The sequence below is a fragment of the Curcuma longa genome, chromosome 12 (assembly GCF_044706935.1).
Source record: "Curcuma longa cultivar G26 ecotype Majalengka, Jawa Barat chromosome 12, ITB_CL_G26_1.1, whole genome shotgun sequence".
In the NCBI taxonomy this organism is placed as follows: domain Eukaryota; kingdom Viridiplantae; phylum Streptophyta; class Magnoliopsida; order Zingiberales; family Zingiberaceae; genus Curcuma; species Curcuma longa.
In genome coordinates this window covers 909,420-924,519 of record NC_133872.1, presented here as the reverse complement: position 1 = coordinate 924,519, position 15,100 = coordinate 909,420, and the positions used below count along the sequence as shown (strand labels likewise).

Here is a 15,100-nt window from a genome sequence, read left to right as displayed (position 1 = left end):
TCAGAAGAAATGTTAAATATTTATCATGTGAAACACTGAAATTAATCAGAAATGATGTCTAAGATAGAAAATTCATGTATCTTTTCACTTGTGAGATGCAGATACTACTAAACTAGGCAAATATAGGTTCTTCTACAGTGCAAGATGTACATTTGATTTGTTGTATTCTGAGGTGATTTAATTTCATGCGGAAATTTTCACTTTTATGTACGGAATTAAAGCCATGAAAATTGTTAAAGATCCTGTAATATTAAATATGCATGATGTTCCTAGTGCATGGAATTTTATAGTCAATCAACCTCTGATATGTTTTTTCTGTTTGTTATTTTTTTATATAGCCCTATGGAATTTTTGATAACTCCAATATCCACGTCTTACGCGTCCCATTAAACCTAGGGATGGATGATATTTTCCTTAGTTCATCCATTGGATAAATTTGAAAGTGCGAACGATCTAGTGGGCCATTATATAGTCAATTAATCTTTGATTTTTTTAAAAAATAATATAGATATCCAATTTCTTACAATTCAATTAATCTTAGAGGTGAATAGTCTGATCTTACATAAGTTTTTCACTGATTATAAGGAGTAAATTCAGAAAGCATAGATGTTGATGATCTGATGGCCTAATGTCACTAGTAGTTCAAGCACTACGGATATTCGAAAATGCCAAGTGTGAGCATTGAATCTTCGCTACATGAGTTATCCGCCTTGTTGTTTACCATTGCACCATGTCTCAGGAGTCAATCTCATGATAGTCCATCCAAGTGGTTAACGTTCTTAAATCTTGAGGGAAAATTCTTTATAGTGTAGTTGGGATGGGAAAATTCTTTACAGTTGGGATTCAAATTTTAGATGATTAATTAACCGTTAGAGGGTCTGACCATCGGAGGGCCTTCAACCTCTAATATATATACTTTTTATATCAGGTAGTTAACTTGTACCAATTAATCTGGGGTGGACGGCCCATGATGTTGTCATTGTGTTTGATGATAGGTGAGAGGAGGCTCCCGTTATATGTTGATTCATTCACAAATTTACAAAAGTTTGATTCTAATACACTTGAAGTAGAGACAATAGTTAGTTAGCTAGACCCTAAAATGCATACTTTTTCACTGTTTCTGCAATTGGTTTTAATACACATGTTCAAGTTGAATCTCACATGCATGAAAAGAGTTTGATTAATGTGACAGTGAAAGATGTCATCACCAATCGTATTTTGTATCCACAGCATGAATATCTATAAGAAAGAGCCCAGGCAAATATAATTCTATGAAAATTTTCTTGTCCTTTATTTTCAATAAACGGCATATATAAAGCCATTCTGAAACCATCGTATGTAATTATGGTTTGACAAATCATGGTTCTGTATCCTCTAGAAGACCAAATGATCTCAAATTTATTTTAAAACTTCATTCTTGAAATTTTCACTGCTGCAAATCACCAGGTACATATAATTTATGATTAAGAAATATATGGCCGCAGGAATTAATAAAAAACCATCGGAAGAAACCCCTAACTGGGTGTTCAACAGTAATCAGCTAAAAACAGCTTGTACCAGGGGGGAAAAGAAGATAAGAGAACAATTAAAACGACACATGCAATCTTACATTTTGGACGTCAAAAATGCCACGAGGATCCCTCCACTAATCCTATGGAAAATCTGACTTTTGGTATACAAGCGCATTTTTCCAGTAGCAATAAAAATAAACCGCAGGAAACCCCACGGGAATCAACCCACCACAATACGTTCAAAGTTCAATCAGTCATCGCCCTGTTGCCAGCTCCAAGTACTAGTTGTGGTGCTCGGCATCCTTGGGGCTCCCGCCGTCAGGTCGTGGAAATTGCTCCTGCAGCTCGTTTGTCAATAATGATCCATTACCATAGCCTGCTGACGTTGGCAACTCAGGGACTGAAGCCAGTGCATTGAGCTCATGCCCGGCGACTAGTGAAGGTCCATGCCCCTCCACTGGTCGCGTACCCTGTGGAGCTTCTGCTACTGCTGCACCGGGTGTTGCAATGAGACAAGCAGCGGGTGTAGAGTCCCAGCCACTAGGCCTCTTAACCCTCTCACGACTCCTGCTCCTACTCCGGCTCCTGCTTCTCGATGACCAACTCCGACTCCGACTACGGCTCCAACTGCGACTGCGACTCCGGCTTCGACTCCTGCTCCCACTTCTACCTCTGCTTCTATCATAACCCCATGTCCGAACCATCTCTGGACTACGACTATAACTTCTCTCCCTGCCCCTTTCTCCAAATCCCCTGCGGCCGTCATATCGCTTTCTTCCATCTGAGTTTATGCTTCGGTCATGTGGACTCCAATCATGTCGACCGCGACCTCCAGGTCCACCTGGTCCACCAAATCCACGACCTCTGGGCGCGCGACCACCAAAGAAATCTTGCCTGCCACCACGCCCACCAAAGCCAGCAGGCCCGCCGTAGCCACCAGGACCATCCCTAGTGCCGCCCCCACGCCCAGCAAAGCCACTGGGACCATCCCTCATGCCGCCGCCACGGCCACCTCTAGCATTCCACCTACCAGCGCCGCCACCATTGCCTCCACCTGAATCCCATCGATTGGGTTCATTCCGAGGCCTGGACATGGGCGGACCACCACGACCAGCCATCTCACGAATCTCAGGAGGAACTCGCTGGTTTGCACCTTCAAGAACTTTTACAAGATCAACAGCATGTTTCCAATCTTGGTCGGTAAAGAATGTGTATGCTACTCCTGTAGCACCAGCCCTCCCAGTTCTTCCAATCCTATGAACATAGTCCTCAATCCCAGTAGGAAAGTCAAAATTGATAACTACCCTGAAATACATCAAACAGACAACCAAATGTCATCCTGTAAGCCCAAAAATATACTTTGCAAAAGTTTGAAATTGATAAAGATATACATCACATAACAGAATTTGCAGGTGAGTAGGCTAGACATGCTATATAGATTACCAACTTCAGAAAGCCTACTAACCGTGCTCACTCTTTAGCATTGTTTACCAAGCGTTCACTCTTTTAATGTAGGAATGACAAATTACAGTCTGTCAACGTTAATGTTTATTATAAATGTGCACATGTAGCTTTTCCAAATAAGTTTGTTGTTGCAAAGTGTCTCTTTACCTTTGTCATTATCCACCTTTGTGTTAAGCAAACTTGATAATAAGGATACGCTTACTGATGAAAATATTCTGTTTTTAAGCAGAAGTGATGATATGGATTTAACATCAATAGGGTATATTGGTAAAATTTCAACATCTAGGCATCTAGCTGACTCAATAACAGAAATCAAATCTGAATTGACTAGGTTCACTGAAGTACTTTTTAAAAAAAGTACTGGAGAAAAAAAAAGATTGAGAACCAGTAGACACACGGATTTCCAAAGACAAAAAAGACTAATGTTCAGCTTTAAGACAAATCTATGGCATTTACAACAGATAAAAATTTAACAGAAGAATAAAATAATGCCACGAAGTTGAAGAAAGACCCACCTGATGTCTTTGATATCAAGTCCCCTGGCAGCAACATCAGTGGCAACAAGAACTGGAGCCCTGCCAGAGCGGAATTGGAATAGAACATGATCCCTTTCACCTTGAGATTTGTCGCCATGAATGGAAGCTGCACCAAATGTTCGCCCTAGACTGCGAGCCAGCAGATCACATTGCCTCTTTGTGGAACAGAATATAATGACCTTAGATCCACGCTCCTGAGTTCTAAGAATCTGTTCCAAGCGCCTTGATTTATCCATTGGAGCAACAACCTCTATATGCTAAGAGTCAAAGAGTCAAAACGAGAAGTAAACTGTACTATCTATTAAACAAACAAACAAAAGGTAGATATCCAGTGTTCCAGCAATTCAAAATAAGCAAGTCAAATTCACCAATAACCAAGAGAAACCACATTACAAAGTGTTAATAAAAACTAATCTAAAATTAACCATAACTAACTGTACAAAACAATAGTATATTTTCAACATAACTGAAGAAATCGAGTAAAATACAGAATTACTATGGGGATCAGCAAATAATCTTCCCATCAGACAATTGCTCATGAAAAATTTATGTGATTCTCTACTGAAATTAGAAAACCAGAAATGAACAGAAATTTGCTGAAAGAGACAAGAACCAGATATTATGTTCCTATATTTACCTGAGTGATCGACTTATTAGCAACAAGCTCATTAACATTGCCAATATTCACCTGAACTGGATTCTTCAATAGATCATTGGCTATTTTTCTCACTTCCTTTGGCCAAGTTGCCGTATACATGAGAGTTTGTCTGTGAGGAGGGATCTCATTGACAATCTTCCTAATTTGTGGTTCAAAACCCATATCGAGCATGCGATCAGCTTCATCAAGGACCAGAAGGGAAACTTGACGGAAACTGATTTTCTTCATCTCAAGGAAATCATTGAGGCGGCCTGGAGTTGCAATTACAATATCTGCTCCTCGTTCAATCTCTTTCAGTTGAGGACCTTTTGGAGCTCCTCCATATAAGCACTAATACAATACGATAAAATCAAAGATCAATTATCAAAGCATAGAAATTTTTTAAACAAGGTAACGTAAATTAAATGATCATACTAAGAAATTTTGTCCAAAGGACAACCATGTATGCATCAGTCATGACTGGCTCCTAATTTCTGGTTGCAATTGGAATCAGTCAAATATAGAATTTAAAATATAAATAGAATTGCATTTACAAGATATAAAATGAATTGGATACATGGAGAAAAGGCTACTGGTAAGCATATGTAACTTGTGCAGCCCAATGAGCTTCTAGAATGAATGTACAAAGAATTCTCCCATTGCTGGAGTGGTATTTGTATACAAATATTATAGATAATGAATCAAAAAACATTAGCAGCACATCTAAATTACTGAGACTTCAAAGGAAAAATAAAAATTTATCATCACAAAACTTACTGTACAAGAAATTCTTGATGAGCGTCCAAATTTAAAAGCCTCATCTTGTATTTGAGAAGCAAGCTCCCGAGTTGGAGCCAAAACTAATACAGTTGGTCCAAATTGAGGATTATTTTGGCAACGTCTCAGATGAATGAATGCAGGTATAAGATAGCCTAGTGTCTTGCCCGAACCAGTTTTGGCAATTGCAACAATATCCCTGCTCTGTAATGCAACAGGCCATGTTTGTGCTTGTATTGGTGTTGGAGTTGAAAATCCAGCCAGATGCATCTGATAAAGCAATCAAGAAAAATAAAATGTAAACAAAACATATGTACCATTGACATAGTTAAATTTAAAGTCCCTGAATCAAATTAAATCCCCAAAAGGCTTGGGCAAACATGGCTTGCTGGCAAAACTAAATCATGTTAAAAACATCAAGAGTATACATACATAACATACCAACATTCGGTAAAGAAAATCTTGATCAAACCTAATTCTGTCCAATGGATATAATCAGTTAATAATTTGACTTTCATTTTGGTTCAACACACGTCTAGAGAAATGATCCAGCATTAAATTCAGGATATGTACCATCCCCATGTGTAAAATCACAACTGTAACCAAGATAAACCAACAAGTTCAACTTGACTTAAACGTTTCCCTAGTGGCAGGACATAGTAGGTCCATACAGATCCAATGCTATGTACATTCAGTGTAGCCCTGGGACCAAATAAAAAACTAACCAAATGTGATGGAGATCACAAATGCAGTTTACGATGTTTGCCACAAGGTGCGAAATAGAGAACACTGTCATTCTCACGACAGCATTCACATCTATTTTTATCCTTTTTAAATACAATTTGCAAAATAATCCAAGCTTTTTCTACAATTTTAACCTTCATAGGTTCTACAACCACAAAATCATGCTGCATAAATGCACAAACTTAAAAGATGAAACAAACCAGTACTGTCGGACATTTTTTTTATAGAGGCATGGTTGAATGCGAAAAGTAAGTAGACCAACCTCACCCGATTTACATAACAAAGCAGGCTGGCCTTACTCAGGGCAGAGAGGACCTTGATCAGAGTAACAAATTGTCATCTCTGGTCAGATGAAAACCCGGAAAATCAAGAAGCAACCCTCTAAAAGCAGAGTTTATACCAATTTGGTGACAGAGCTAGGCATGGAGGATCACTGTGGCAACAACTAGAAACGGATCAGGCACACAGCAGCCAACTCCAAGAATCATCACAATGATCATTGACCAAAGAAGTTGACAGATCATGAAAATGCTGAGAAATCCTGAGCAAAGAAATATGTTTGCATGATCTAGAATTACCAGCCAGTTAAGATTTCAGGTGCAGACAATCCTAGAAATCAGAACACCTAGGTTATCCAGGCTGTTATTTCCCAATAATGGGTGCACAAAGGATCAAATCTATTGGATCAGCAGGTACAAACAATACAACAGATATCACCAAAACCCAAGAATGAGATGGAGAATATTGCACTATTCCACCTAATCAAGAATGCATACTTGTGTTTCTTGAAGCTTATAGTGGGCAATCCTGATGTCTTGTAGCCTCAACTCAAGGACCAACACCACTTAGATTTTAGACCATTAACCAAAAGCAACAAGATGGGAGAACTCTCTGAGTTACACCAGAAGGAGTCAATACAGACATCAAAAGATTTTGAAAAACTTCATATGGAGGATCCCTAAAGACTGAACAAGAGGTAGGCATTTTTCCAAGAGATCTTTATCGTTCTCTACAGGTAGAGGTTAAGGAAACCAACCTAGGAGCCTCACTGAAGCAATAAAGTTGGTTTGCTTCTGTGCAAAACTCAACCGCTAAACATGGATACCACAAATTACCCAAATATAAAGAGAGACCACCAGCCACTACCTACAAATTACATGGGCTCTTGTCCAACCGCCATTAACTACCTGAATCACACAGAAATGGCAAAGCAATGAGCAAAAATGGGGTATGATTCAAATCTTTAACTGCAATGAACACTGTGAGCCCTTGCTATCTAAAGTTGTTCTGGATGGAAGGAGCGGAAGAGGAGGGTTGCTTACCTGATCACCCCGAAGGACCAGTGTCTAAGGGGAAAAACATCCAAAACCATAAATACAAGCCCAGCTAAAAGGCATAACACTGTGAGCCCTCATCTTAAAGTACTGACAATAGTCCAGCTAAGTCTCAAATTGTAGCAACTAGAAGCAATTTCAGTGTATAAGTTTAGCGAGGACAAGCTGAAAAGCTCAGGGAGACGCCCAGGAGTGTAGCTGCAATTAGGAGCAGAGTTAAAACAGCCTGACTTGTATCTCTTGCCTCTTAATTGTTTCAATACAATCTAAGAAGTCCACTAAATTCGCAAATGCAAACCAATCACAAGGGACCTTGATTCCATGACCATGAACTTCTCCCTGCAGAGGAGACATGTGGAGAAGCATTGAGAGTCAAGGCTGACAACTCTGCCAAATTAATCCACATGATGGAGGAAGGAAATGCAAACCAAGCATTGAAGCACAATCAGCTTTGTTGGGATCGGCCCGGTGCATTGCGCGTGTTTACACGTTTCACAAACGTACGCAGCGGAATAAAATAATAATTAAAATTAATTATTATAACACTCACAACATACGCATGCAAAATACAATAGATACATGACATAACTAGAAATTTAAAATTTTAGAATAACGATTTATTCTACGTATATCTGACATGTGACGTTCAGCGAAAATGACATCAATCAAGTGGTTTTGTCGAAGTTTCGCCTTTACCGGTGATCCATGTCAAGTTCTCTCCATGACTGCTTCCCAAGCCACAAGTCGTGTCATTGTCTTCGGTACTAATCGTCGAGCAGCAACAGTCGATACGAAAGAAAATCCTAAAATCGAAAATGCGCAACAACACACGTCTCGTTTATTTTCGGGACTTTTTAACTATCGCCGACAATCTAATTCTTGAGGTAGTTACGATGTAGGGCAAAGGGTCGGAACTCTTTCCGGCAAGATGGAGAATATTCGTAAGCACTTAAGCTTCCACCAATAAAACACTTACAACAACCTCTAACAGCCTTGCGTCCGGCAGCAACTCCAACAGTCTCGTATCCGACAGCAACTCCAACAACCTCGCGTTTGGCAGCAACTCCAACAGCCTTGCTTCCGACAGTCTCACATCCAGCAGCAACTCCAGCAGCCTCGCATTCGGCAGTGAAGGGAGGCTACAAGTGCGTGGTGGCTGGAGATCGGAAGAGAGGAAGGAGACCTAGCGAGAATTGTTGGTTTTCGCTCCTCGCGGTCGACGCTAAGCGGTGGTGGCCTGGGATTTCCGATCGCATTTTGTGGCGAGCGTAGAGGACAGAAGGTGGTGCTAGGGTTTCTTGGTTCTTCTCTCCCACGCGGCCGATAAGCTTTATATCGCGCTCCTCGCGATTTTATTGCCGACGAACGTGGGATCGCGAGGAGAATCGCGACCTCGTCGCCGGCAGAATCGAGATCGCAAAGAAGTCGCTATGTGCGCATGCGGCAGCTGAGCAGAGAGAACCGGGGAAGAAGAAAACCAAATTTGGCTTGAACTGAGTTTAACTTAGGATTTACTGTAGCAAATCGGTCTGATTACTGTAGCAAACCGGATCGAGCTCTATAGCAAATTGGATTTAATAGAGTTTAAGGTTTGAATAGTTGTAATCAATCCTAACCATTAGGATTTAATGTCAACCCGTTCTTTTTTTTTTATATTATATCTTATACAACATCTTATTGGGTATGGATCCAATCCAAAAACCTTATCACCTATACCAATCAACTTAAGTTCGATTCATAATCAAACTAAGTTGTTTCAATTCGGTTCAAAATCAAATTGTTTAGTTCAATAACCAAAACACCTCCAATTAGAATCAAATCAATTTTGTTCATTTCATCTTCATAAGACGAATCTCATCATCGTTTTCGATAAACCAAAATCTCTTCCATCAGAAACCAAATCAATTTGATTCGTTTCATTTTCATAAGACGAAATCTATCATTTTTACCCTTTATCTGGTCCAACCAGACTTTCTTGATCGTCTGTAATTAACCATTAATTACAGAACGATCATAAGTGACACCTAGTAGTACATTATGACCATCAATTGATTAGAAAATCAACGATTGATTCCAGAATCATTTCTAAACCCTTCAGCAGCTATAATGAAACGTATCTCGTTCCTTTCACCGTTTTATACCCACTTAGTTCAGGACATGATCTATATGTGTCAGTCCCTACTAGGCTGACTACGTCACACCTAACCCAAATTTATTTTCTTATTCTGTGAATTCAAATTACTCGTACATGTGTCCAAGAGTACCATATTCTTGACATGTAATATTTTAGCCAAAAACTTTTAGTAACAATCCTAACAAGCGGCCGCAGGATATACATCTCCTTTTTCAAGGAGCAGTGAATTCTCTGTGAGCTATCCAAACACCTTCAAACACTTCAACATATATCCAATTATCCCGGGTCCACACTTTCTTGGAGATGTTTACTTAAAATGTCTACTTAAGATGTCAAAATATAAGTCTCCATGATCAAGGTGACTTAAATACCGCAAGTTAAAAGAAACTCGCACTTAAGCTGCACCAAAATCTTCATTGACATATTTATAGAACCATATAAAGTCTCATGGCATGTCACTCCAATTAACTAGTTACCTTTAACTAGCATCCACGTTTAACTCAACATCCAATGTCTCCAGCCAACAAGAACAGTTGTTTGGTAAACCAAGAAGTTTAAAACGTGCTAGTCTTAACAGAATCGATAACGTCTGTGTTCATCAATTCATCGACTAAGAATAATTTTAATACATTCATAATTACACATGTAAAGACGCTCACTAGTTATAATCCAATCACAAATTCTCTAATGCTATGAATCATATTGCGATCATTCAACAAATAATTTTAAAATCAACACAGGTTGAATGTGCACTCAAATAGTAAATTTTTATTTATTGATTAAATAGTACAACCATAATGCAATTGTCTTAAGACACCTTTCAAATATAACAAGCTTGAGGCATAATCAACAAGTTCAACCTAATTTAAGACTCCACATAAGTTGCTACCTCTTCAAAATGAATCTCACAAGATCATACTTGCTAGTTAAACAGATTCTATGCAATTTGGCCTTACCGCGATCTGTTTTGTTAGCAAGACGCGATTGAGAATCAATGTGCTGAAAATGCGGTGACAACATATGATAAAACCTAACTCACCTTTTTCCACTCTGAAGTTAATCAAATGATTCAATAGACCAAATCAAACCCTAACCAACCCCCCCCCCCCCAACTCATAGAACATAACCCTTTAGTACCAATTCATTATCTCTCCATTATTTGTGAATCAATCAATAAGGTTTCTCTTGTTCTGCCAAAAAAAGATTAGTGATTAGTCAGGACAGGGGTTTTCTACAAATACAAGACCTAAGACCAAAAAAAGAATACATCTTAGACCCATGCTACTTAGAATTAATGCAAAAACAAATGGGACCATGGAGACTCAACTACCAAGCTCTCTTAACGCGACAACAAAGACAAATTCCTTATTTCAGTGATTGATGAGCTACTAGAAAAGAGGATGGTGAATGCCACTTCACTAACCTTAGTCTCCACTCCAACAACCATCAATAAGGATGCATAGAAAGGACAGTTAGAAAATATCTTTTGGTACTCATCATGGACCCTTTGAACTCCTAGTAATGCAATTCATACTTAACTAATGCACCCTTAACAAATCTAAAATCTCACTCATCACCCCAACATTCACATCTCCATCCTAGGCCAAATCAGCACTATTGAAGATACCCTGCTCTGCCACCCCTCTTGCCCACCCCCTTTCTTTCCATGGTCTTCCACTCAATCCTCCACTAGTTTAACCATAGAAATGCTTGAGGTGGATCAAGTTCAACACTAGCTCATGGCACACTCTTCTCGCACTGAATGACATCATCTTGATCTCCCAACTCCTTATCTGGTCTAACTCCTCATGCTATCTCCCATTCAAGAGCCTCTCCGGTATGACTTCCAATGCTCATGCCCACACCTTGTCCTTTCTGCCACCTTGAAAATGATGTCCTTGGGTTTTAGGCACCCTTCAATTGCTACATCATCCATATCAACGCATGATGGCATAAATCCTTGTGTATGAGCAGCATGTGCAGCAGATCCTCATAGTGTCAAGATCATGGGAAAGGAGTGGCAAGTATGCAGTCAGTATTGCTTGCACTGAGGACAGAAACGCTGATGCCAAGGTGATGAGCAAAGACAATTCAGATTCACTGACCAGCTCTAGTAAGAAAAGATGTCAAGAAATACCAGTCCTGCTCTAAAAATACCAAAAAGAGATTATGTTTTTAACCCTTTCTGTTAAATAACAAAGAGGGGTAAGCAAAAGTCAAAGGCCATTTTGATGATTTCAACTTGCAGGTATTATGAAAAAGAAATAAAACTGCCCGCCTGCACACACACACACAAAATCAATGAACCAATTACTATTTGGGGTCAGCTACATAGATCATAACAACCCAATGAACTCTATGTAAGGCAATTTCTATGTAAGGCCATACCGCAATACAAACAGTGATAGCTTTTAAGAACAAACAACAAAAATAATACCTCTCTGAGAATCTCTGGAGGGAAGCCAGTGGCCTCAAATGTCATGAATGGTAGAGGAACATCATTTCCCTGAAAGAATGGTAAACCTAAAAAGTCATCAAGCTGCAGAAGATGAGTAATTTAGTACAAATAGTTAACAGAAGTAAGCTAACGCAAATAGCACTCCGCTAGTTTAACTTATCAAATGCCTCGAACATAGCAAAACAATATGAGAGGCTAAGCTAATGCAAATGGCACTCCAACTAGTTCAACTTATCAAATGCCCTGAGCATGGCAAGAAGAAATGAGAGGCAAGGTTATCATGTCTACTCTCTCTACTCTCCATTACTTATGCATACTTCTCAAAGAGTGTTGTAGAAGCTAGGGACAAAAATTTTGCTCAACGCGTACTCAATTGATAATGTTGACATGTATATGACCAAGTAACCAATTTTACACATTTCTCAAATCACATATCATGGTTTGAAGTACACATTACATATTGCTGTGAAGCAATCTGTTGTGCAACGTAGTCTAACACCATTTTTTTACCATTGCAGTAACTTCATGGTGCTGCATGTATGCATCGGCGGCAGAAATATTGTGAAAATCTGATGGGCCCGACATTCCTGGTGATGGCCTCGATACACTTGGATTATGTAAGGCAGCATGACCTTGCATATTAGGTGGTGTATTTTGTGGACCAACACCCATTCCACCTGAGAGATCTGGTGCATCAAAGTGACGACGGAAACCTGGATCCTGGTGCAAGAAGAAACTCGTCCATTACTGGAATCAACAATCTCCTTAGCATAGTAGTTTCACATGGAAAGGAAAAGTGTAAAAGATATATAAATAAATTACTTGACTACTTCTTTAACCCCATCAAGCAAACAAGAATTCACTGTCATGTCAAGCAAAGGTATCAAATCAAGAAATTAATTTCATTACTGTTGTTATGCTGCTTAGAGGGGAAAAAAAGAAACCAAAGGCTGTATCAGGATTAATATTTGCTTCATAAGCATATTACAATCACATAGATGTCTACAAATAAATCCCAGAGAATAACAAAACCTCCTGAAGTCCTACATATAGGATGCTATTTTAAATGGATTTCCAAAAGCCAAGATCTCCTAGGACTCAGGAACATCAAAAACCATATCAAATCATTCAAGCTGTCAAAATAATTAGATGGAAAGCAATAATTAAAGCATGAACTAAAGCATGTCTCCAAAAAAAAATAATAATCGAGTAATATTTCAAGAATGTCGGGCATGTGTTGTTGCAGAATCATCTTGATTCAAAAAGGATGCAAGATCACAAGAATCGTTTAGAGTTAAAACAAATTAATGTTGGAACTTAAAATAGAAAAAAAAAATAAGAGGGGAAAAAAAGAAGGGTGAACCATACTGATTGGTTTTGCGGGATGGGAAGGGCAGCAAGCCTTGGCTGATGTGGGTACATCATAGATCTTTCCATTTTCGTAGGTGGATAAAATTCGTTTCCTGGAATTTCATTTTGAGTCCCTCCATACATAGTCTTTCCACCAATCGGAGGTCGAACAATTGGATTAGATGATGGATTTGGAATTGCAGTGCCTCTCTGCTGTTGAATCCCAAAATTTGCTTCTATCCCTGTATTCCATGCCTGAAAAGGTGAAGCATTTTGCGTACTAGGTCCACCAAACTGATTAGGTGATTGAGAAGTGCGGCCAGCCCCAGGTGGAATACCAACCTGAGGAACCAAATCTGGCAGGTGATGACCAGCTGATGCAACACCAGGTGAGGGAAGTGTGCCTAGTTTTCCCTCTTGATGCAATGCATCTTCCATCCAAGGAAACCTTGGTTGTTGTCCTTGTGACTGCTGGACCTGCTGGTTTCCACTCTGAAGGCCCTGTGACTGTTGACCTTGTTGTTGTCCAGCTTGTAGAGTAAGCTGTGTCTCCTGATGCAAACCCTGATATCCATGTGAAAGTGGAGTCTGTGACCCAAGTGTTTGCTGACCCTGCTGTTGTTGATTTGGGATTTGCACCCCTTGTGGACCTTGTGGTTGCTGCCCCTGCTGATATGGTCCTTGTGATTGTTGCACCTGTTGGTTAGAAAACTGAAACCCGTGTTGTTGCTGAACCTGGGGTGGTTGCACCAGAGACCCTTGAAGATAAGGAACATGCTGATGTAGGCCATCCTGTGGATGAATTGACATATACTGTTGAGGTGCTTGTGGTGCTGTCTGTTGATTTGGCAACTGATGTGGCTGATGAACTGCCATTTGGGTATTCTGAAGTAGCACTTGCTGACCACTAGGATGCTGAAGTTGGAGATGCTGACTTGGTGGTGGTTGTTGCCGTTGCTGTGGTGACTCAGTTAACTGGCCCTGCTGCTGAAATAATGGCTGGCTGGGTTGTTGTTGTGGCTGTGTTTGATGCAAAGATTCCTGAGCAATCTGCTGGGAGGGTTGATGTGAGCTAGTGACATTGGGAAGAAAGTTACTAGCCATGGGAATAGGAGCGAGCTTAGGCAAGGAGTTTGATGCGGGAGGGATAGATGGCAGTGGAGGGACTGATGCCTCCGGTTTCTCATATTGTGTAATGTTAGTTTCTGGGTTCCAGTAGTATAAGAAGCCAGTGTTCCCATCAATTAAACCTTTCCATGGCTTTGGAAGTGTTGGATCATCAGGTGCATACTGTGGACCCAGTGAACCAGGGGCGGCATCAGCTGTCGCCATAAGAAGAGCTTCACCAAACACAAGCTTCAGATTCGGTAAACTCTATGCTGCAATTGGATGATCAAAAACCATGCCCTCAATGCTTGTGTTCAAGTCCTGAACATAAAATCATATACATGTACATTTTATTTGAAGATAAATAGAAAAAAAAAATACTGATCGTGTCTAAAAGCTTCTGACTCCTGATATTATTGATTCTGTATTTGTGAATATGAAACCAAGAGTAAAAGATACGAAATTAAGATTACTTCCGACTATCCTTTTCTAAATCAACGGGCAACTCTAATTTCCAGAGCTTGGCCTCACTGTACCCCACGAAAATCACACTCTTCGCAGTGCAAAACTGGAACAACCGGAGCCTTCCACACAAAAGCGACATCAAAATAAAGCCCTTCGAGCACACAAAACAGTACAACCAATATATTTCTGCCACAAAAGGAGAGACAATACAATGAAATACTAGGACTAGGTTTTCCCGGCCAAATAGTATCATTCCTAAAGCAGGGCTAACAAGTAGACAAATCTTGCGTTTGCACGCTGCCGTTTGGAAATTCTTGAAGTCAGGTAAGCGAATCCCAACCTACAAACTCCCAAAGACCTAAAAACCCTATATTTATCGCATGAACCCACGAGGAACCACCAGAGCCCTAACGAAAACACCAGGAAGCTGAAAACTATGCAGAGAAACGAAGAAGGAGAAGAGAGTGCCTTCGAATACGCGATTCGGGGAGCAGCCCCGTCGTTGCCTCCCACCTCCGTTACTCTTCCCCCAACTAGAGATGCGACGGAACGCGGAGGCACTCGCGGTGTGGAAAACAAAAAT

General features: G+C 40.0%; 1 protein-coding gene across 1 annotated transcript; it reads right to left on the bottom strand.

Moving 5' to 3' along the window:
• Window positions 1-1,475: 1,475 nt before the first annotated feature.
• LOC141842947 (DEAD-box ATP-dependent RNA helicase 40-like) lies at window positions 1,476-15,100 on the bottom strand. The gene is made up of 8 exons (XM_074730942.1): window positions 14,996-15,100; window positions 12,964-14,373; window positions 12,106-12,315; window positions 11,575-11,643; window positions 4,926-5,195; window positions 4,149-4,499; window positions 3,491-3,768; window positions 1,476-2,816 (listed from the first exon to the last, which is right to left on the bottom strand). The coding sequence occupies exons 2-8, from the start codon at window positions 14,275-14,277 to the stop codon at window positions 1,793-1,795; spliced, it is 3,516 nt and encodes a 1,171-aa protein (XP_074587043.1). The 5' UTR covers window positions 14,278-14,373; window positions 14,996-15,100; the 3' UTR covers window positions 1,476-1,792.